Source organism: Anarrhichthys ocellatus, unplaced genomic scaffold (genome assembly GCF_004355925.1).
Source record: "Anarrhichthys ocellatus isolate YVR2014 unplaced genomic scaffold, GSC_Weel_1.0 scaffold19, whole genome shotgun sequence".
Lineage (NCBI taxonomy): Eukaryota > Metazoa > Chordata > Actinopteri > Perciformes > Anarhichadidae > Anarrhichthys > Anarrhichthys ocellatus.
The window spans coordinates 5,070,595-5,091,197 of record NW_022280049.1 but is presented as its reverse complement, the minus strand read 5'-3'; the positions used below and the strand labels follow the sequence as shown (position 1 = coordinate 5,091,197).

Genomic DNA, 20,603 nt, shown 5'->3' with positions numbered 1-20,603 from the left:
CACACACACACACACACACACACACACACACACACACACACACACACTGCATTAGCTCAACTAAAGCAATACAATTCGCTAACAGCCCGCTAATCGGTAGTGTGTAGAAATAGTCTGTAAGGACTTTGACCAGCGCTCTCGAAATACAGTGTTCAGTTAGCTAGCACACGGGATTAATAACACGTAATCTAACCTAACGCTAGCTAGCTACGTTAGCTTGGCTATTCTACATGACGTAAGGTCAAAAAGTTACTCGATAAACTATCATGGCAAAACTTCTAAAATTACCTTACAGCCCACTCTTCGGTCTTTATTTTCAGTCAGTCTTTGGTGCGAACACCACCTACAAGAGAGTGCAACGGTTAAAGAGAACTGTTGTATTTCACACGACCTCGCTTACAGGAAGTGAAATCAATGCGGTGTGCGCACCTCGTCGTGCGCATTCCAGCTGACCAACCACGTGACTTACGGAAAGTTATGAATTCGCGGGAAATCGCTCAAGCTTGTTGAATGCGGGTTTCCCAACGCAACCCCAAATTTAAAAAGTTCAACAATTCAAACATATTTTCTTTTAGTTGCATATTTATCATTAACTCAGCCTGTTGTAGTATAGGTGTTGCTTGTGTGACACATGTATTAAATAGAAAATGGTTTTCCTGCAAAAAATACGTTGGATGCTGAAATCTGAAATCATTCTCCAAGACCTAAGTGTCTGTATGTGTGTGAGAAAGAGAGTGAGACACAGAGAAAGAGAGTGAGACAGACACACACAGAGAGAGATAAAGACAGACAGATAAAGAGAAAGAGAGATTTTAGAGTTTAAGAGGATTTTCTCCATAGAGAATCTTTGTAAAGAAAAATATGAATATTGCTTAATATTTAAAAAAGCATCAAAGGTAGAAACAAGAAAAGTCAAAGCATCCCTGTCCTGAAAGCGCTGAATACTTTGATAGCTGAACGGTTTCTGTAGATGAAAGTGTGCAGAAGTAATAGAGGAAGACGCAGTGGAATAAATGCTGCTGAATCAGCATTCCAACAACTAAAGTTTCCATCCAGTACTTTTCTAAAACAGTATTTTGACGACTTTACACAAATTCGGCTTAGCAATTCAAGCCAATAGTCTATACAATATAATAATTCCATCAGAGATCATTTAGCTGGCACAAGACTTTTTACTTGTAATATCTTTACATTGTGGTATTGCTACTTTTATTTAGGTACATGAAAATACTTGTTCCACCACCGTTTATTGTGAGCGCGTTTTAACACTAATAAAACGGAAACATTATTTTAATCTTAGGTTAAATAAAGCAGGTCTGGGTTAAACTGAGTCAGGCTTTAAATCTTACAATCAGCTGCATAATGAATTCCCCAAAAAACACAAAAGGAGTAACAGGGTACTGATCATTCATGTAAGGAAGCATCAACAATGTATCAAATCCCAACATGAAAACAACGCAGAAGGGGTCACTTGTGTGAAAGTGATCACCCGTACCGGCGGCATCAGAGATATATGGTGAGGTTCAGCTCTGTTTAGCGGTCTGGCCTGCAACAACGTTATGGTTCACTCTCAATTCATTATCAGCGAAAACACTGCTAAAACTCCCTGTAAACACCCTGCTCAGCACCAGACAGCAGACGGACGCGATTAGCTACTAGCTGGAGCATTTAGCAGCTTAAGAGCCGGCCATCTCCCTCAGGAGTTGGCTACATAAATACATCCTAGACCCACTTAAACAGGCTTAACACTGGTTTTTATTAGGGCATTTTTTGCAACAATTCAAAAACGTAAAAAGAAAGAGATCGCAAGAAATTAGGCTGCAGTGTTGAATAGACCGCAGTTAGTGCACTAGGGAGTGTTTTTATTGAGACATCTGAGGTCTGAGCAGTTTCACTGCCCCCCATCCGAGAAGCTGATAACGACCCAGTACAGTCCAGCTTTCCTCCATCTCACCTTCCACCTGTTACACATGTGAATGTGTCACACCAGGCCGCTCAGGGAGGACCGACTGGGATGACGACTCTCATTGTGTAACTTGCGACGGCAGGGACTCGAGCTGGGGCGTGACCCCGAGGGCTGGTGAAAATAATCATCCCTCTACAATCTGCCGGAGTATGTTGCTCAGACCGCCCTTGGCTAGCTGGAGGGGGGTCTTCTCCTCCTTGTTCTCGATGTAGATGCTGGCCCCGTGCTCCACCAGCACCGTGGCTGCTTCCACGCGGTCCTCATCGCACGCCAGGTGGCTGGTGAAAATGCAGGCAGAATTGTAAATACAAAAATGCTTTTTTAATTTTATTTTCAATGCTGTGAGCACCACATACTAATTTCACCTTCAATTTATTAGGGCAGAGGCAAAAACCACAAAAACACAAGTGAGGAAAGGCGTTTTAAATTAGGCTTAACGGCCCCTTTAAGGGTTTGCGTGTTGTTCGTTTCACACTGTAACCGTATATCTGTGCCAGTGGCCTCAATGTTGTGTTAGACAAATACTTATGCACACATACAGAGGTGTGTTGCCCTGGCAGTCCTGGATGTTGGTCGAGGCACTCTGTTTGAGCAGCAGCTGGATGAGGCGGAGGTTGCTCTTGGAAGACGCTCTGTGAAGAGGCGTGGACTCGTACTTGTCGCGGACGTTGGGGTCTGCTCCTTTTTCCAACAACAGCAGGGCGATCTATAGCGAAGGAAAGCCGTGTCACTCATGCCATTGACAAATCATCTTTTTTTTTTTTTTTTTCTTTTTTTGAATCAGTCACTTCCCATTTACATGAAACGTATATTTTTAGGTCCTGTTCTGTTGGTTTCTGTTGGTTTTGTCACACCGCGGTTTCGTAAGTGAGATTCCATGTAAAGATACTCATTTCCTCCAATAAGTACAATCACAATGTAGAGGTCTAGTGTTCTGATTCTGATAGTGATCCTTTTCTGTTTCCCAATTCCAAGCTAAATATTAATTGTCTACAGTGTACTATATAATAACTGTAACAGTATAATATATATTTTACAGTATATATACAAGAAATACATGTACTTTAATGTTTCGTACTAGTTGGACTCATACGGTTAAAATAATGTTTATCAGCTAATAGCAAATCAGACAGGTTTACTAAACATTGTTTCTTGGTGTGTGTGTGAGTGTGTGTGTGTGTGTGTGTGTGTGTGTGTGGTAGATGTGGTGAAAGAAGTACACGGTTAAACATCAACATAAACACAAGGCTGAACTGGTTGGCATTTGGATAAGGTAATATTAATGCCGAGGTGGTAAGAACATATGTCACATATTATTATATCCTCTGGAATAAAACTGAAAAGAGAAACCGCTGTTGACTTTCTTCATTTAGCCTGAACACAAACTTCCTCGACAGCTGATAATATATAAAGTCGGAACTTTCATTCTCAACTTAATGTCAGTATAAGAAAGTAACCACACAGTAACTTCAGTGTGGTGATGAGTTGGCCTGTACTCTGCTTTATACACAACTCGTTAATGCATGGTTGATTAAAGATACTGTATGGTTGTTTACTTTCTGTGTGGCTTTCTTATGCCTATTGTTTGATACCATCATTGTCATAAAAGTGATCCACTGTAATTAAAGAAAAACAACAAAGCTAAAAAAAAAAAAAATGTGGACCAAACCATCGAGTTACCTCATATCTGTCTTTGGAGGCGGCGTAGTGCAGAGGGGTGCATCCGCTTTGATTAACTGAATTCAGCTGAGCTCCTTTGGATATCAGAGATAACACGATGTCTTCTCTGCCAGCAGATGCTGCAATGTGAAGAGGGGTCCACAAAGCCTGGGAAGTGAGACATCACACAATCATCGTCAGTTCACAAAAGAAAGTGAATTTGGATTATTTTAAGATTACTCCATTTACACCTGCATGTTTACATTCTAGATCACGGCATTTTCGTTACTGCACACATATTTATTACAACACTGAAATAGCCCTAATTACATCTCAATACAGATTACACCTTTACTCTTTTTATGTATATTGTCTATATGGATGGATATTGTTTGTATGGATTGCTGCTGAAATATTAGGACCACCTCATATTGTAGGGTCAGCTGCACTCCTCCACTAGCTACCTTAGAGGACACAAATAGTGCATAAAAACATTGAACAACATTTAAACGTACATCGTCTTGCAGATTCACATCAACTCCCAGGTCAAGCAGGAACTCCACAATGTTGGTGTGTCCAGCAGAACAAGCCCAGTGCAGGGCGGTTCTGCTGTCCTGCAATTACAGAAGGTCGTGGGTGAAAACGTGCAAAACTTCACATGGCATCTGTCATTATTACAGAACACGCATTCTTACCTGGTCTGTTTTGAATGCAAGCGATTTATCCGCCAGGATGCACTCTTTTAACTTCTCAAACTGTCCCGTGTACGCAAAATCACAGACCTCCACGTTTGATACAGAACCCGCCATTGTTAAATATGTTTGAAAAGTCAAACAAATGTTACAGTAGCTAACGTTAGCCAAGTGGGGATGCTCGGGAGTTGTTTCGTTCTAGAACAAGCGGAGCGATGATTCAGGATATTATTAAACTCTACTTCCGCATCGGTCATTGTTCCCCTTCAAATTAAAACACTATCAGTGGCATCGCCTGACAGTGAGACTGAATAGCCATGCCATTTTAGTACTCATTCAGTAATTATTCAGTTTGATTCACCTAAAAAACAGAAGACGTTGAAAGCGATTTATAGGCTTGGAACCACGCTATCAGAGGCCTTCGTTAAATTTGAACGAACGTACACACGTTTTATTTTGGTAGGTATAGTTGGTGCCCCGAGGAAGTAATACACCAGGCAAAATGGCGGCATTGGTTGCTAAATGTGCTAAATGAACAAGCGGAAGAAAAAACTAAATTGATGCTTGACAAAATTTCCCGCTATCCTATCTAATACTAATCAATATATTCAGTATTGTTTCGATCGATATTCATGTTGTTATGGCGAGCACGCTGGTACGTTTAAATGCGACACCGGTGTGCTGAAATCAACCAGCTCATGCGTTGTTTTGCTAGCTAGCTAACGTTACATTTGAATGTTAATGTTTATTGTTACCTTTTACATTGAGCAGGCCTAGACACCTTGTTCACGAGCGATAGGTGACTTTGATTTATTGTGATTTAATACGTGATTTTCCACTCCAGGATTTCAGGACACATGTCGATCAGTCATGCAGATATTCAGAAGAATTTGTCAACATTTATTACGACTGCATGGATAAGAAAAGGAGGGTGAGTGATGCTGCTATTTTGATCTCTGGATTGGGGAAAAAAACAAACATCTGCAACGTTGCTCCAATTATTTTGAATATTGTTTATGACTGCACAGATATATTGGTCCTAAATGGTCACGGATATGTCTGATATAACTAACTAACCGTGTCGCCAATACATAGTTTGGTCACTAGAGAGCAGTGCCAACTTTACAGTTCAACAGATATATTATCAGATTATTTTTCAATGTCTGCACAGGCCACCAAAATTCAGTTTTGGTGTATCTGCAGAACACACTGTCTGCTTGTGGTTGGTGCTATTGTTGATCTCAACGACCCTCTGTGTCCCAGAACTTGACCCGGCTCTATTTGGACAAGGCGACCTTGGTGTGGAACGGGAATGCGGTGTCAGGGCAGGATGCTCTTGGCGATTTTTTTGAGTCGTTGCCTTCCAGCGAGTTCCAAGTTCAAACACTGGATTGTCAGCCAGTTCACGGTCAGTGTGGGTTAATCTCAACTTCAAAACATCCTATTGGTGATTCTCAAATGTGAAGCAGAGCAGAACAATATCATGCATCTTAAATTAAAGTGACATTATCTTTAATCACGTGATGTTGTACTAATCCAGCATCAATAAACCCCTTTCTTCATTCACAGAGCAAGCAACCCAAGGTCAGACCACGCTGCTCGTGGTGACTGGTGGGACAGTGAAGTTCGAAGGGAACAAACAGCGTTTCTTCAACCAGAACTTTCTTCTGACAGCTCAGGCGACGCCCAACAATGACCAGCCTGTTTGGAAGATCGCTAGTGACTGTTTCCGATTCCAAGACTGGAACAGCTGAGGCTCTCTCCTCTGCGATGTATGAACACTCAACAGTCATGGTCTAGATCCAGTTTCTTTATTTCCGTTTTTGTAATAAAATTAAAATGCCATGCACCAGACAATACAAAAAAAAAATAATTGGTTTATTCTTGGAACGTTGAACAAGGCATGTGATCATAATGGAGTAATAAATACAAATAGGATCGCCAAACAACCAACTGTAAAGCAACCGTCAATGTGTGAAGTCTTAAGTTTTCATGATGCAAATCCATCAACGCGACAACACTTGACAACTGAAAAATACACAGAAAACACCCCGATATTAAAATGAAGACTCCACTTCAGATACCATCATACCCAAATGTACATTAACCCATGAACTGAAGTAAAACAAGCACAGTATCACAAGTTCTGACTAGCTAATGCAAATAAGCATCGTAGCAATTTGTTAGTAGCAAAACATGCTTCATCTTAAATAAATACACTGCCCACGAGAAATATGACAAAAGGTTTTTCTTTACAAGTAACACTATTTCACAATTTAATAAATTAAAACATTTGCTTATCTTCCTGAGTCATTTATGTTCACACATTTTGGTCTCACCGAATAAATTGACACAATAGCAAAAGTATAAATTAAACAGCTGTCAGAAAAAGTAAAGTAGATTGAATAGCAGACCCGATCACAAGCATGTTTAATTCTATATGATCGGTGTCAAGTGTATCTCTGGGTGGGGATATTTTCCCCTCAAGTAAAAGAACAATTGGCAGTAAAGCATGAACTATTTGTAACTCGATGCCACTTACTTCTGCTCGACTACACAGGTACTGCAGACTGAAGGCACAGTAACATTAGTACTGCAAATGTACAAAAGAGCAATACAAGCCTCCCTGATGATTACAGTTATTATTGAATTGAAGTAACAGCAAAGCATCGGCAACATACGGGGGAACAGTGGTACTTTTTAAATCAGCTACAAACTGAGGACCAGCGGATTTATGTGGTGGAAGTTATGTGCCGTAATGGTCTCGGACCGTTTTTCAAGAGTTGTCCACTTGAGTGCGTTTTCGTTGACAATAAAAACAGGCAGGACACATTGTTCAACAGCTACAAGTATTTACAGCTTCTCTGTTCAAGACATTTTCATTTGGTGGTACACAAACAGCATACTGGTTACAGTGGGGACGCTTGGGTGAAAGTGAGCAAAGTTATTTGCCCCCGTACATTCTCTCTATGTGGTGGAGATAGTGGTTCTTCAGCTCTTTCCTCTTCAGCTTGAAGGCGTCTGTGACCAGGCCCGTCTCGGGGGTCCACGGCTCTGGAATCAGATGTACCTTCACCGGAATCTCAAATCGCTGGAGTTTAACTGTATGGATGAAAAGAGAACAGCGACGCTCAGTATAGTACAACGAAAAGCGCTCCTTCCTACTAAAATATAGCGAAAAGAGCATGTGTCGCCAGAGAGGAGGACAGATATAAGAAGTACACATAAAAGTAACGATAACTAGTACAGCCATAACACAATATCATGAAAACACACGGCCACTTCTTACTGTTAGCAGCAACCTCCTTGATCTCCTTCAGGACCTCTCTTTCCATGTCCGGGTGGGTGCAGATCTCCTCCCATGCCCCCACGATGCCTCTCTGTTCGGCCAGATCCGTCATCCTCTTCTGGTTGGGAACCACGAAGCTGATCACATAGTTCTGCTCACTGAAAGGATGCAGAATAGAAACAAGGTTGACAAAAGGCCACGGATAATAATGCACCTGTGCCCGCTGCTGAAAAGTTGAAATATTTAAAATAGTTGAAATAATCAGTTGAAGTCATATTGAAGTAGCCTTCAAATTACAAAACTGAAAGTTGAGATAGTTCGAAAGGAAGTGCTGAAAGAAGTTAGATTGAAGAGTAAGCTCTGAGGGAAGATGAGGTGTTGATTTAATTGTTAAGTGCGGACAGAAGTTGAACAACCTGTAGATTCAGTTGAAGTTAATGAGGAGCTGAAATGTAAGTCGAGGCGTAGGTGTTACAGTTGAAGTCCTGAAATAATTCAGTGACTGTTCAAGTGTATGAACTGAAAGATGTCAGTTGAAGTGCAGGCTCAAGTGTGAGCATTAAAAAGCAGTTGGGAGTGAAATTGTGTAGGATCAGTGGAAGTGGTTAAACTTTATACGGGCTGAGGAAGTGTCAGTTCTGTCAGTTTCAGTTGAAGTGAAAGTCATTTTTCAGCTGCATTCGTCTTTCTCATTAGCTGACATTAAAGGTCAATTTCTGAACTGGGAAAGCTGAGAAACACAACTACTGTTGCTGGGATATCTTAATTAATTTGATATCAAGATATTATTAGGATTTTTTTTAAATTTATTTATTTTATTTTATTTATTTTTTTAAATTGTAGCATGCGAAGGCAGCGGGACTGGTGTGATTATACAAAATTAAATATGTTTAAATGGGGTGATGAAGTTATACTGAGATGAACACATTTGTTGTCCAAATAAATGACACGAGGCACACTGAAAACACACATTTTTAACTACATCTAAGTTCATGATATGAATATAATAATACATTATATAAAATCCCATGTCAATCTTCACAGTTGACGCTCATGGGTGGGACTGGATTGAACTGTAAATCATTTTTTCTTTCTATACAGTGCATATGGTTTTACAATATAAACAAACTCCCCACAGTCCAGTCAGTTTTACACGAATTATACATTTTGATCCATTTTTGCATCTGCCATTTGAAATGGATATTTGGTTTAATGTGGTATGTGAGCAAATAGAGGAACAAAGAAATTATGATCATCACATGCAATGTCATCCATATTTGCAAGCTCTACTGCAGGCTGCATTATCTCCTCCTGCTGCATTGGATTTGCATATGAGAATGGAGACAAATATTTGTTTAGTAAATAATTATTTGTTCAACACTGCAGCTCTAAAGCACACGTGTACTTAAAGCTACAGAAACGTTGTCTTGCCACCAGCTCTTAGAAGTGAGAGCTGATTGATACTGCCCCAAATGTATCCACCCGGTAGTCTGTTACATTTCCTGTAACTTTGAACCTAAATAAATGACTTACTCACCTGTTTGCATAAGCACAAATGTTGTCTATGATGGAGCAGTTCTTCAGAGCGCACTCGACTTTACCAAGAGACACGTACTCCCCGGCCTGCAGCTTGACCAAGTCCTTCTTGCGATCTAAAAAATTGGAAAAGGACGAATCTGTTCACACCGGCGCTCTTTTATCAAGCACGAACAGCTCCCCTTGTCAGAAGTTACAACCACAACGACAGCATATCAGTGCCATGAAATCAAGTGTGCATGGTGTGCCTTCCACAGGCGCCATCATGATGACAAGCCGCAGGGCTGAGTGATAAGTTAAAAGGGAACAAACATACACACCCACTATTTGAAGACAGCCGTCTGCGTACATCTCTCCCACGTCTCCGGTGCAGAACCATCTCTGACCTTTGTCGTCCATGAAAAAGTCCTGGTCGTGGCTTTCCTGCTTGTAGTAACCCATGGTCACGTTGGGGCCACCAATCAGGATCTCCCCTCTTGGGTTGGGCTTGTCTCTGCTGGTGTAGCCACCTGTGGTTGGCAAATTACGAAAATATAATTACCCTGTCATTACGAAAATAAATTGTCATCCTGTACAAACAGGTCTTTCAACCCTACCTTCAGCCCAGTCCCGGAGCCGGATCTCGCTGCAAATAACAGGAGCTCCCACACGGCCGGTGCTGATGTCTGCAACTGTGTAATAAGACACAATATCTTTGCAACATATCTGTTTATTCTCATCTTTCTGCACGCTCGCCCTGCTCTACACTTTCATCTTACATTCCGTGATGGTGCCTGCTCCACAGGTTTCCGTGAGGCCGTAGCCCTGACCCACCGGACAACAGAAGCATACGTTTATGAACCTCTGTGTGGCTGAGGACAGGGGGGCTCCTCCAGACAATATCATCCTCACCCGTCCCCCCAGGAGTTCCTTCACTTTCCGGAACAGCAGGCTGCAAAGACAAATTGCCGTGTGTTTTGATTTGAAGTTGACCGCCACAACCGCAATTTCTTAAAAAAAAAAAAAAAAAGGGGGCACCGGAGGAGCCGCGGTGGTTTTTCTTACGCATTGCAGAGTGGCGCGTCATAGCCCCTCTCGATCTGCTCCAGTTTATATTTGTAGCCCAGCATAAACAGCATCCTCTGAACGAGATTCATCTCCTGCACTTTGCTCATCACATTCTTGTAGATGCGGTCCATAATTTCCTTTTAAGGAGAAAAAAAATAAATGTATACATTTGATAAAGAGTAGGTGGAAAAAAAAAAAAAAGTGTATAAAACTGAGTAGAAAAACGTAGAGAGGGAGAGAGAGAGAGAGCGAGAGAAGGAGAACAGAGTAGTGAGTGATCGACAGAGATACGAATATAAAGCAGGACTTCTTACTGGCACAGCTGCCAACACCGTGGGTCTGAGCACAGAGCAGTCTCCTTTACTTCCTCTCTTTATCTTAGTGGACTAAAGGGATTAAACAGAAGCCACGGATTACATTGGACAGCAACAATGATTTAAGCTCAGGGTAACAATGTATTAGTCACGACACCCAGGTGTGTTATGAGGAAATGCAGCATGACAAATAAATGGTGTGTTACCTGGTCCGACAGTGTCTGGGGGGATGAGTAGCCGATCCGACAGCCATATGTGATGCAGGAGATTTCAGCTGTCATTTCCAGAACATGAGCCAGGGGCAGATAGGCTATGTAGGTATCATTAGGCCTGTCACAACACATGGGGGGGGGGGGGTGTTAGTTACTACATGTGTTCTGTTTCTCTATCCAATTATCACACTCTGTATCTGTTAGTGTGGTCTTTCTGTTCTGGAGTCTGTCCCAGCACAGATTAAAAGGGAACGTTCTTCAGTTATCTTGTCAATAGAGAAAATAACACCGGAGAGATGTGCGCTTCAGTAAAAGCTCTGAAGTTTGGAGTAAGTTTAATCCTGGCTGTTGAACGATGAGAGGAAACCTGCTGCGCGAACTGCATTATGCTAGCATCACAGCAGTACATATAGCATGTATACGGACTAATATTGAAACTCACCCAAGTCCAAGGATGCGTTCACACTGGCCCGTCATTCCCGCAATCAGGTTACTGTGGACGATCATGACTCCTTTCGGTCTGCCCGTGGAGCCACTGGTGTACATCACCATGGCCTGATCGGAGGGCTGGGGCTTCACGATCGCCCTCCCCACTGCAAGACAAACAAACACTTAAAGTACAAACAACTTCAAGAGCATAGACGGAGCTCAAAACTCGTTTTAAGGCAAGATTATCTATTGTACTGTGTGTGTGTGTGTGTGTGTGTGTGTGTGCACGTACTATTTTCAGGCAGCGCGCCAAGCTCCAGTACGGCCTGCATGCTATGGATGGACAACCCCGCTGGGTAGCCTGCTGTGTTCATTTTCTTCTGGTCCACGTAGATCACGTGCTTCAGTTTTGGGATCAGTGGAAGCACATTCTGGACAGACAGAGAGGACAAATGCTGTTATTACAATCACACTATTTCATTTTGTAAATATAAATGATTTTTAGCTTTGCTGACTTAATCTTTATAATGGACAGCAACTTGACCTACTAAATTTAAAAATAAATTTAAAAAACATCCACTGGAAAAAAAGAAGTTAAGAATCAAAAAAAGGCTGTTTGAGATATTATCCACATTTTGTTATATTTAATAGAAAAATGGCTTAATGCGTCTTGTGTGCACTGTAAGGGATGAACTCACTTTCAGTTTAGTCTCCAGCAGTTCCACGCTGGTAACTAGGTGTGTCACTCCGGTCTCGTTCAGTCCAAACGTGATTGCGTCCTCTCCCAGAGTGGCATAGAATGTCACCACTGTTATGAATACAAAACACTCAGTGTACCCAAAATAGACATGTAAATATATCAAACAGCAGTTATTATATTATCCACACTTGTACTATAATATACACCCGGGGCCATCGACTACATTTGTCCAAAGTAGACACTGTGGGGGCCCGACTTTCAAATAAAAGATTAGTAAAAAAAAGAAGAAAAAAGAAAAGATAGAAAATTGAAATCACTGTTTTCACTTTAAAAAATGTTTCCAAAATGAATGTTATTATTAGCCTCTATTAGTGTGAACAGACTCCTGAAAAACATGGAGAAATCCATAACAATAACTAGATATTTAACTAGAAAATGCTCTCAGACCCTCAGCAAGGAGGCAGTTCACGCACATACACGAGGTTGGTAAAATCATTCCTAATAAAATAATTTCCATCTCAATTGTTTCAGGGGTTACTTAAATATAGGAAGAAAAAAAAACAAAAAAAACAAAAAAAAAAAAAAACGCTTGATATCCGAAATACCAGAACGTATTTTTTTCCTACACATAAACCAGCCATGTGGGTTTTATATAGCTTTGCCGAGCCGTATGGACGCATACGTCGGTTGACCGTCACTGCTGTACATACTGTACTGTACTTACATGGGAAGTTGTGCCTGAAGCACGTCTGGGCTGTGATCATCCACTCCGCTCTGGTTTCACAAAAGATTGCAATGCTGCTTTTGGGCTGCTGTCCCAGAGCCGCCAGTCCACTGCCAAACTGACTGACTACAGAGTCCACTTCATTGTAGGAGAGCCATCTATACTCCCCCAGGATCAGCTGCCAAGGGGAGGGAACAGTCATTTGCAACATCAGACATCTTCGTCCTCACAAGCATCACTCACGAAAAACTAATCATAGCAAAGGGAATCCTTACCTTTTTAAATACTTTCCCGCTGGGTTGAACCTCGTTCTCGTCACTCAGTACATCTCTGGTGCCGAGACAGTGTGTCGGTCCAAAGCGCTGCACAGAATGCTCGAACAGCTTGTCCAGCGTGTCCTTGCCCGGAAGGTCTTGCCTGGCTAAGGAGTCGAAGTGGTCCACGGAGCGGTAAGGCCCCTCTGCACAGCCCGTAGTGGAACGGGCCTTTACCCGCTTGGACAGGGCTTTTCTTTCCCCGGCCCCAGTCATGTAGTACCAGGGGAGGAAGGACAGGACGGAGTACAGCCATACCACAAGGTGGATTGGAAACAGGAGGATAGCTTGGAGGACCGAGTCTGACTGGAGACCCATACTGTTCTCTGGAAGAGTACGTGTGGTGGGAAAAAACTAGGTCGCCCTGGTTGTCAGACTAGTTTTGAATGGTGTGCTGGTCACAAAGAAGTTTAAAGCCTCAGAAGGAGAAAAGCCCCCCCCCCCCCCAGGAGTAAACAATTTTAAGAATCCAACAACTGCAATATGGAAATACTTGGTCCACTCCCCACGAATGTTACACCTAAAGTTGGAATAAAACAGAAAATGCCATTAGAGAAGGTTTATTAATCAAGCACATGTGAAACAGCTACCAAGTCAAAATATAGAGCAAAGGTGAGTCAAGATTGATTTTCAACCCAAATATCGGTCATGTGCCAACAGTTGTCTCGCAGAGGAAGTTGGTTGGTTAACTAAGTACGTCTGGTGGCACAGAAAAAAACAGAACCCTGACTAAACTGCAGTTTGTGCCTCAAACTAGTCAGCTACTTACTAAAGGTTATCTGACATCTGGCTCTGTACGCTGGCTCGAAACTACACTCAGTGCTCATCAGAGACTCACCTCTTGCTCTGTACCAAACATCCTCTGCTTCCGTCACCTTTTAAAAACGCTCAGTTACATTCCCGACCTCCTAGGATGGTGTGTTTCAACTGTGCGAGCTCCCTCCACTTAGGGTTCCAAACTGTCTGCCTCACCACCCCCTCTGTGCGTTATGCCCAAGAGCACCGAGCTGCGGACAACCAATAATAATACTCTTGAAGCTCACCCCACTCAGTGGTCAGTGAAAGGCCACTCTAGGTCACAGCTCGCTAATAACAGCCTCAAGGCCAGGGTAGATCGAGGAGGGAAAAAAGGGAATATTGCACTTTTAACTAGTCTTCGATGTTTGTATAAATAACCCATACAGTGACAGAACAGGCTGAACCAATTGTAGATTACGGCTGTCATGTAGGATCTACTTTGATGTCATATTTTAAAGATATGACTCCACAACATTACACAGAAAGAGTGTGGGTATTAACATGACTATGTATCTACTCAGCTACATCATCTAATTTATTATAAGTAAAAAGTCAGACTGATGTAACCAACCCTCCCTATCCTTACTTTGTACAGTGTGATTCACATTTTAGTGAATCATTGCATCCAACCGCGTCACACCCATGTCTGTATATCTAAGAGGAAACACAACTTAAAACAATACGCGTATTTCAATGTTGATTCATGGATAAACACAACCTGTCAGGCTTGATATCGCGTGTTAGTTGAGTAGGAAAATGTCCAGCAAGCTACACTCCCTATATGAATGAGTTATTTCCGTGGCACCATAAAGTCCCAATTTTGGACAAAATATAATACAACCCACATAAAGTAATATTGTACAGCAGCAAATGCCGTAATTCAGTGTGGTTTCTCGAACGTTAAAGCCACATACAAAAACATCATGTTCAAAAACGTCTTAATACAATAAAAAAAAAAAAAAAAAAGCTACCGTTATAGTTAAATTAAACTCACACAATAAGAATGAATTAGAATGAGCTTTCTTTAATTCATCCTCCGCGTTATTGAGCGGTTATCTGACGATGGGCTGAGGAGCGCCACGGCAGACCGAGTGATGACAAAAGCATCCACACGCTGTTGGCACCGTTGGCAAGTTGATTAGCGTTAGCTCACCGAGGACGTAGCTGAAGCCAATTAAAACACAGATGAACCCTAACACAGGTCTACAGACAGATAAAGGCAGTAACGGGATTACGGTGACCAGCGAGAGAGTGATACCCTGCTTATCTGGCTGGCTCGAGGCATTCTTACCTTCAGCGGATGAAAACCGGGTCAGTCGTGCATCTCTTCAGAAATGACCGAGAGTTACCTTTTCAGTGGGAACTAGAAACCGGAACTACTACGTCATCTGATTCCATATTTCTGGACCAATCAGCGGCCGAAGAAGGTCTTCTGTCGTCTTTTGTGTACGTCCTGTGCCGCGTGAGGAGAAAGCTCTTGCAGGTCTTGCAGGTAGTAAGTACCGCCTCTGTCCCATACATCCATGCTATTAGCGCTCGCATAGCCAGACACAGTGTTCCGTATGATGTGATTGACATCGCCGGTTTGTGTGTGTGTTCGTTTATGTTTGCTGCTGGCCATTTTGATGCCAGTCATTTGCGTCATTTGTTTGTGGTGAAACAGAGGATCAGTTTAATAGGCAGCACATCTGCATGACTGACGTACTTCTACGATGCCACATCAGCTGACGTTGACACTGGAACTCTGTCAGACTATGGGCCCGCTAGAGTTAAAATACAAAGTTAATTAGCTTGCATTGTGTGACCTCAAAACTAGCGAGGAAGTTAATTAAGGTCCAATATGCAACGTACACGGATGTGATGGGGAGACTTGATTTTGTATCGCAATTAATTATTGTAGAAAAACAAATGAGAAACAGTAGTTTTAGGGAAGGGGATCTTTCATGTAGGCACTGGGTTAATTTACCACCTAAATGTATAAATGTGAAATATACCACACAATTGCAGTAACAACTCCATAGGATTACTGTATCAATACTACAGGGGAGTACAGTGATACCACAAGAGATGTAATCAGTATCGTTTGTTTCTGTCTTTGATAATCATATAATCATCCTACTGTCTTCGTTTTATGCATTAGAGAAGTGGCCCCAATGTGTTCATGTCGATGTCGCCCTCAAGTGGTTGGTAAATGGGAAACCGGAATGGAGCTGAAAGTGTAAATTGAATTTACAAAGTAGTTTTGATTTTATAATTTAAAATACATTTTTTCCTCATCAAACACATTTTCTTATTATTTTTTTTTGTAGCATTTCTTCCTTTATATTGTTCATATATTTCCGTGGTTGGTTGTTGTCCTCATATGTGTCCACTGTGTCGACACTAATACTTATGGACAAAATTAAACATTTCTATAGGCTGTTTGCACAGCTTTGGAACATGGATTCTGTTTTTCGTTCGTTCGTTTTTTATTTTGCTCCTCAAACACCTTATTAATCACCAAATCCAATGTACAACAAATCATAGAGTAAGGTAATAACATAAGGTTCAATGCAATAGGCTCACAATCTAATCAAAGTACAGCAAACATTTAAAAAACAACACAAATAAAATAAATACTAAATGCATGTAATGTAAAGCAGAATAGATACATGAAATGACACTAACGCCCTTATTGATTGTTGTTATTGACGTCGGTGAGCGATCTGAAGCAGCTGTCGATGAGCTATCGTGAGAAACGTGCTGTCTGCTCCACACAGTGACAACCTGTAGGGGGCAGTGTAGTCGAGAGAGTAACACGGATGAGGTGGCGAAGCGCTTGATTTGTGAACCAGAGAAGACACGGATAGCAATTATCTTTACGTTAGAGTTGACCCAACTCTAAAAACAATTCCATTTCTTGGTCATTCATTTCACCGTCATTCACCCAAAGAACAATTTTTGTGTTGCAATATACTACTACTACTACTACTACTACTACCACCACTATTACTACTACTAATACTGAGAAGAAGGTTTCCTGAAGGATATCAGCTTAAGTACTGACACAGGCGGTGACATTACATCTTCACGTTTTTAACAGTGTATCTTCTCCTGTAGTGTACAATAGCATAGCTACACAATGGGTCTTGAAATATATTTGTGTACTCATCATAAAATTAGATAATCAATCAACACAACATTATTTTTCTCCTTTGTTAACACCGCCTCTTTGGCTGTCTCTGACAGGAAAACATTCGCACCTAGCCGTTGCCCCACGTGTCTCATAGCTGTTGCACAAAAACATCACGAGTGGCTGCTGTAGCTGTGTGTAGTACAAATACAGCACATGGTAGCTGCTTATCGCGACGGACACGGCCGGGGCCCCAAACTCTCCAGCTTGTTTTGAATTCTCCGTTTGGAAGTTACAGTCGCATACCGTTTACTCCGTTAGCTGTTAGTTGTAAAGAACCTACAACTTTGAAGTCGGTTTGTCTTTGTGCAGAGGCTGTGAGCGAGCGATATATAGCGGGTTCGAGGACTTTTAAAGACGCTAGTCCCACTCCGCCTGCAGCAGTCACGCAGAAAGCTAGCATGTCGACCGGCACGAATGAAGCCAAATGCTGCCCCATACCCACCAGGGTGCTCACCCTGAATGACTGGTCCCAGCTACCCGACTGTTACAGCCAGACACCCGGGGGGACCCTCTTCTCCACCACGCCAGGAGGTAAGAACTGTGCCACGCTTTCTCTGGAGGTTTCGTATTTAGACTACTTTTGGTCTCCCGAAATGCGTTCATACCACGGAACTTGCCAGAAAAAAAGTTTAGCTAAAACTCAACGGTTTGTACGTGGGTGAAAATGCCTAAAGCTCAGTCTCGCGAGAAGCTGCAAAACAATACAAACAAGCATAAAACAGCTGATAAAGGGTATCGGTTATACTCACATTATATTTAGATCGACCTAACACCATCAAGTAACTATATTAAAAAGTAAACTGGGAACCAATAATAGGAGGAAGTTGGAGAATTGCGTTGTTCACATTCTGCACAGTGACAGTTGTCCAAAGCCCTCGTGTGGTCAGCAAGTCATTTGTTGATTTTGGAAAAGTGAAGTGAACCAAACAGCGGAAGCACGAAGGGCTTTTACATAAATCACACACAAACATAAGTGTGGAGTCAGACAGTTTTTACTTTTTATCTTTTTTTTTATATTACTAAATGTCAAATTACTATCAATGCATACTACATAGTAACATATGTATATATTTGCACTGCTGACAGAACAATAGTAACTTTGGCTTACATGATGCATGATTATTGGCATGACCAATAAACACATTGTGGGCTGAACACTTGTCTTTTGTTGCTGCGTCTAAAGACATTTAAAGAGGGTGGATGTGTCCAACTGCCAGAAGAGCAGAGTGATTGGCCTCCGCCATGTCCTATCCCCGCTACTCTCTTACTTTGCATTTCAGGAACTGTAGAGAACATTCTGTACAAGTTTAGAGGGGGGGAGGGGGAATGCATAGGAGTATGAGCAATGTTTTATTTTTTTTTAATTTGCTCTAAAAATAAACACTGGTAAACACGCCATAGGAACCTGCTACACAGAGCGTTGACTTGTTTTCCCCCCCCCCCTTTTTTTAACGTAACTGCTCTGCACTCTAGGCCGCCTGGCAATGCATTGCTAGCACTATAGCTTGCATTCCAATCCTCTTTCCTCGCCCCAATCCCTCCCCCCGTCTCTGCTTTGCTTCCCATTGTCCAGGACGTGCTGCTCACCACAGTTATTACGTAACATGTTTTTCCTCGTGGCGAAGTTGAGCAGGTTCAAACTCCAATAAAGAGGCAGCAGTTTGCTCCTTGACTCGAGTCGTGTCCTGGACAAACTTCTCACAACACGCCATTTATGATGCTGTTTGTCGCTTGGAGTTTGTCCAAGTCCTGACGATGACACACGAGTCATGCCGAGGCAATTTGAGATGTTGATAGCTGCAGGGTCTGTGTGGAGCTTTAGGCCGAAACCATGTCACCGCGAATACTCAGCATGTCGCATCTGCCGTTAACGTTAGTGATTTCTTTCACCCAGTCAAAGAACAAACATGTGGCTTTAATCTCAAGGCCTCCCGCTTCAAAAAGAGAATGTTCTGTGCTCTGATTTCCAAGAACTCATGGCAGTGGCTGCCTCCAGCCCACCCCTCTGCACGCACACAGAACCCTCCTTTTCCCATTCAAATCCCCTCTGGTAGAGGATAATGACACTTAACTCTCCAAATGTCTACATTGCCAACAAGCAAAAATAACTATTATATATTAGATACTCCAGCATTCAGTTGGTTGTGTTTGTCTTTTAATTAACTTCACTTCCTGTTTGGAAGAGAGATTTGACATTAAACACCAGACTTTCTTTTTGTCTCTTAGGTACCCGAATCATTTATGACAGGAAGTTTCTGTTGGATTGTCGAAACTCCCCTCTGGCCCGGACCCCCCCATGCTGTCTGCCCCAGATCCCCGGGGTGACGGTACCCGCTACACACAATATGGGGAAACTGCAGGATCTCAAAGAGGAGGCAGAGGAAGAAGAGAAGGACATTGCAGGTAAACGTGCAACTATTTAGTTGTTTTTCTCTGTGTTACAGAGTGGACTTAACTGGGAAACACCCATTTCAGAGTTTGTGTGTGCAAACACATGCATGGGTCCATACATTTTCATGCTTTTTATGGTTCTATGAAATCGAAATATTCCCCACCATGTACAAGGCTTTCAAAACTAGGCTAGTGGTTGATTACTCAACAATCACTTTATATTTCATGTTTATCATAGGCTTCCCCTATCATTTTAGGCTGATAGTGTCAGCTGTTTATTTGTTGTTGCTAAAGCGGTTAAGAAAGATAACAGTTTGAAGCAAAGGTGTGGTTTTGACAGACAATGTATGAGTTGCTGGGAATAAAAGCCCTTATTTTAGCAATGATTCATGACAGTGTAACCAAAGATTTGGGCTCATGGGTGAGTTTAGATTTATTATTTAGCAAAATGCATCAAACCTCCATTGCTCCTGTCAGAAGGATTAGTGCTGACCCCCCCCCCCTTTTCCTCTGTCGCCCCTGTGTGGGTTGGTAAACACACAGGACACGTGGTGCGATCTGGATTTGCAAGCTACACCCATATAGTCCGATGTGTTTTGTTTGTTTTCTTGCCAGATGGGAAGGCATTGATGAGCTCTGTACTTTGTAGTACAGTCCGTTAAGGTGTGGTTGTGCTCTGACTGCAAACACAAATGTTAGCTGCCAGCTGATTGTCAAATACCTCCCCCTTCTTAATCTGAACTGTTCCTTCTCTCCCGTTTCAACAGATGACAACCAGTTTGAGATGGACATCTGAGCTCCAGTATTACCTCCTGTGGAGAATTATCATTTAAAACACCTCCAAGGTCATTCGTGACTGTAATGCATTACATATAAAGCTTTTTCTTTCACCTTTTTTAAATAAAAGCTTTTGTGAGGAACCAAAAAAGAATGGAGAAGTTGGGAAACTGTAGGGTGTTTTTGACCCTAGAATAAGTGTTAAGCAAAGAAATGGTATTGAATGGGCTAATTAGTGGCTCACTCACTTCAGAGCTGCAGCAGGATTGAAAAAAATCCATTTTGATTTCACTTTTTTTAATCTTTTGTAAATATCATTGTACAATGTAGCCTATTTTTTAAGTTGGGAATACAGGATGATTACATTAAGACATGTAGTTTTTCACTGCAGGCATCAGTTGTTTTGTTGTATATCTTCTCCCCCCCCCCCCCCCCCCCAAAAAAAAAACAGATGGTAAACTTTCTTTGTGATAATATTGGGGGTCAGGGCCTACTGAAAATCAGCGCCTTCTCTGTTTTGTATGGTGGGAGAGCTGAAATGTGAATAATTTCAAATAAAGGCTATTCAAACTGCCAGCAA

The 20,603-nt window shown here is 42.0% G+C and overlaps 5 protein-coding genes across 7 annotated transcripts in view; 2 read left to right on the top strand and 3 right to left on the bottom strand.

The window, feature by feature from the left end:
- The window catches only part of xiap (X-linked inhibitor of apoptosis), a 5,731-nt gene extending 4,968 nt beyond the window's left edge, over positions 1 to 763 (bottom strand). Inside the window, exon 1 of one of the 2 annotated variants that reach the window (XM_031857613.1) lies at positions 289 to 763. The gene's annotated coding sequence lies outside the window, so the exon portion shown is untranslated. The remainder of the gene's footprint in view (positions 1 to 288) is intronic. The other variant, XM_031857614.1, reaches the window with a different exon arrangement.
- A 974-nt stretch (positions 764 to 1,737) lies between these two features.
- psmd10 (proteasome 26S subunit, non-ATPase 10) lies at positions 1,738 to 4,514 on the bottom strand. The gene is made up of 5 exons (XM_031858007.1): positions 4,321 to 4,514; positions 4,141 to 4,239; positions 3,647 to 3,793; positions 2,506 to 2,672; positions 1,738 to 2,244 (listed from the first exon to the last, which is right to left on the bottom strand). Exons 1-5 carry the CDS (start codon positions 4,432 to 4,434, stop codon positions 2,091 to 2,093), a joined length of 681 nt encoding a protein of 226 aa, XP_031713867.1. The 5' UTR covers positions 4,435 to 4,514; the 3' UTR covers positions 1,738 to 2,090.
- A 300-nt stretch (positions 4,515 to 4,814) lies between these two features.
- Positions 4,815 to 9,205, top strand: nxt2 (nuclear transport factor 2-like export factor 2). The gene is made up of 4 exons (XM_031857885.1): positions 4,815 to 4,972; positions 5,162 to 5,248; positions 5,581 to 5,725; positions 5,887 to 9,205. Exons 1-4 carry the CDS (start codon positions 4,958 to 4,960, stop codon positions 6,069 to 6,071), a joined length of 432 nt encoding a protein of 143 aa, XP_031713745.1. The 5' UTR covers positions 4,815 to 4,957; the 3' UTR covers positions 6,072 to 9,205.
- On the bottom strand, positions 7,156 to 17,734 carry acsl4a (acyl-CoA synthetase long chain family member 4a). 2 transcript variants are annotated; one of them, XM_031857882.1, is made up of 15 exons: positions 14,972 to 17,734; positions 12,844 to 13,402; positions 12,569 to 12,746; positions 11,843 to 11,952; positions 11,437 to 11,575; positions 11,158 to 11,308; positions 10,710 to 10,833; positions 10,504 to 10,575; positions 10,187 to 10,326; positions 9,901 to 10,073; positions 9,739 to 9,813; positions 9,463 to 9,651; positions 9,144 to 9,258; positions 7,607 to 7,764; positions 7,156 to 7,419 (listed from the first exon to the last, which is right to left on the bottom strand). In XM_031857882.1, exons 2-15 carry the CDS (start codon positions 13,198 to 13,200, stop codon positions 7,262 to 7,264), a joined length of 2,139 nt encoding a protein of 712 aa, XP_031713742.1. In that variant the 5' UTR covers positions 13,201 to 13,402; positions 14,972 to 17,734; the 3' UTR covers positions 7,156 to 7,261. The 2 variants fall into 2 exon arrangements, with proteins under 2 accessions (XP_031713742.1, XP_031713744.1); XM_031857884.1 differs by lacking the exon at positions 14,972 to 17,734 and adding an exon at positions 13,721 to 14,965.
- eif4ebp3l (eukaryotic translation initiation factor 4E binding protein 3, like) lies at positions 15,127 to 20,603 on the top strand. The gene is made up of 3 exons (XM_031857886.1): positions 15,127 to 17,386; positions 19,082 to 19,258; positions 20,014 to 20,603. The coding sequence occupies exons 1-3, from the start codon at positions 17,254 to 17,256 to the stop codon at positions 20,040 to 20,042; spliced, it is 339 nt and encodes a 112-aa protein (XP_031713746.1). The 5' UTR covers positions 15,127 to 17,253; the 3' UTR covers positions 20,043 to 20,603.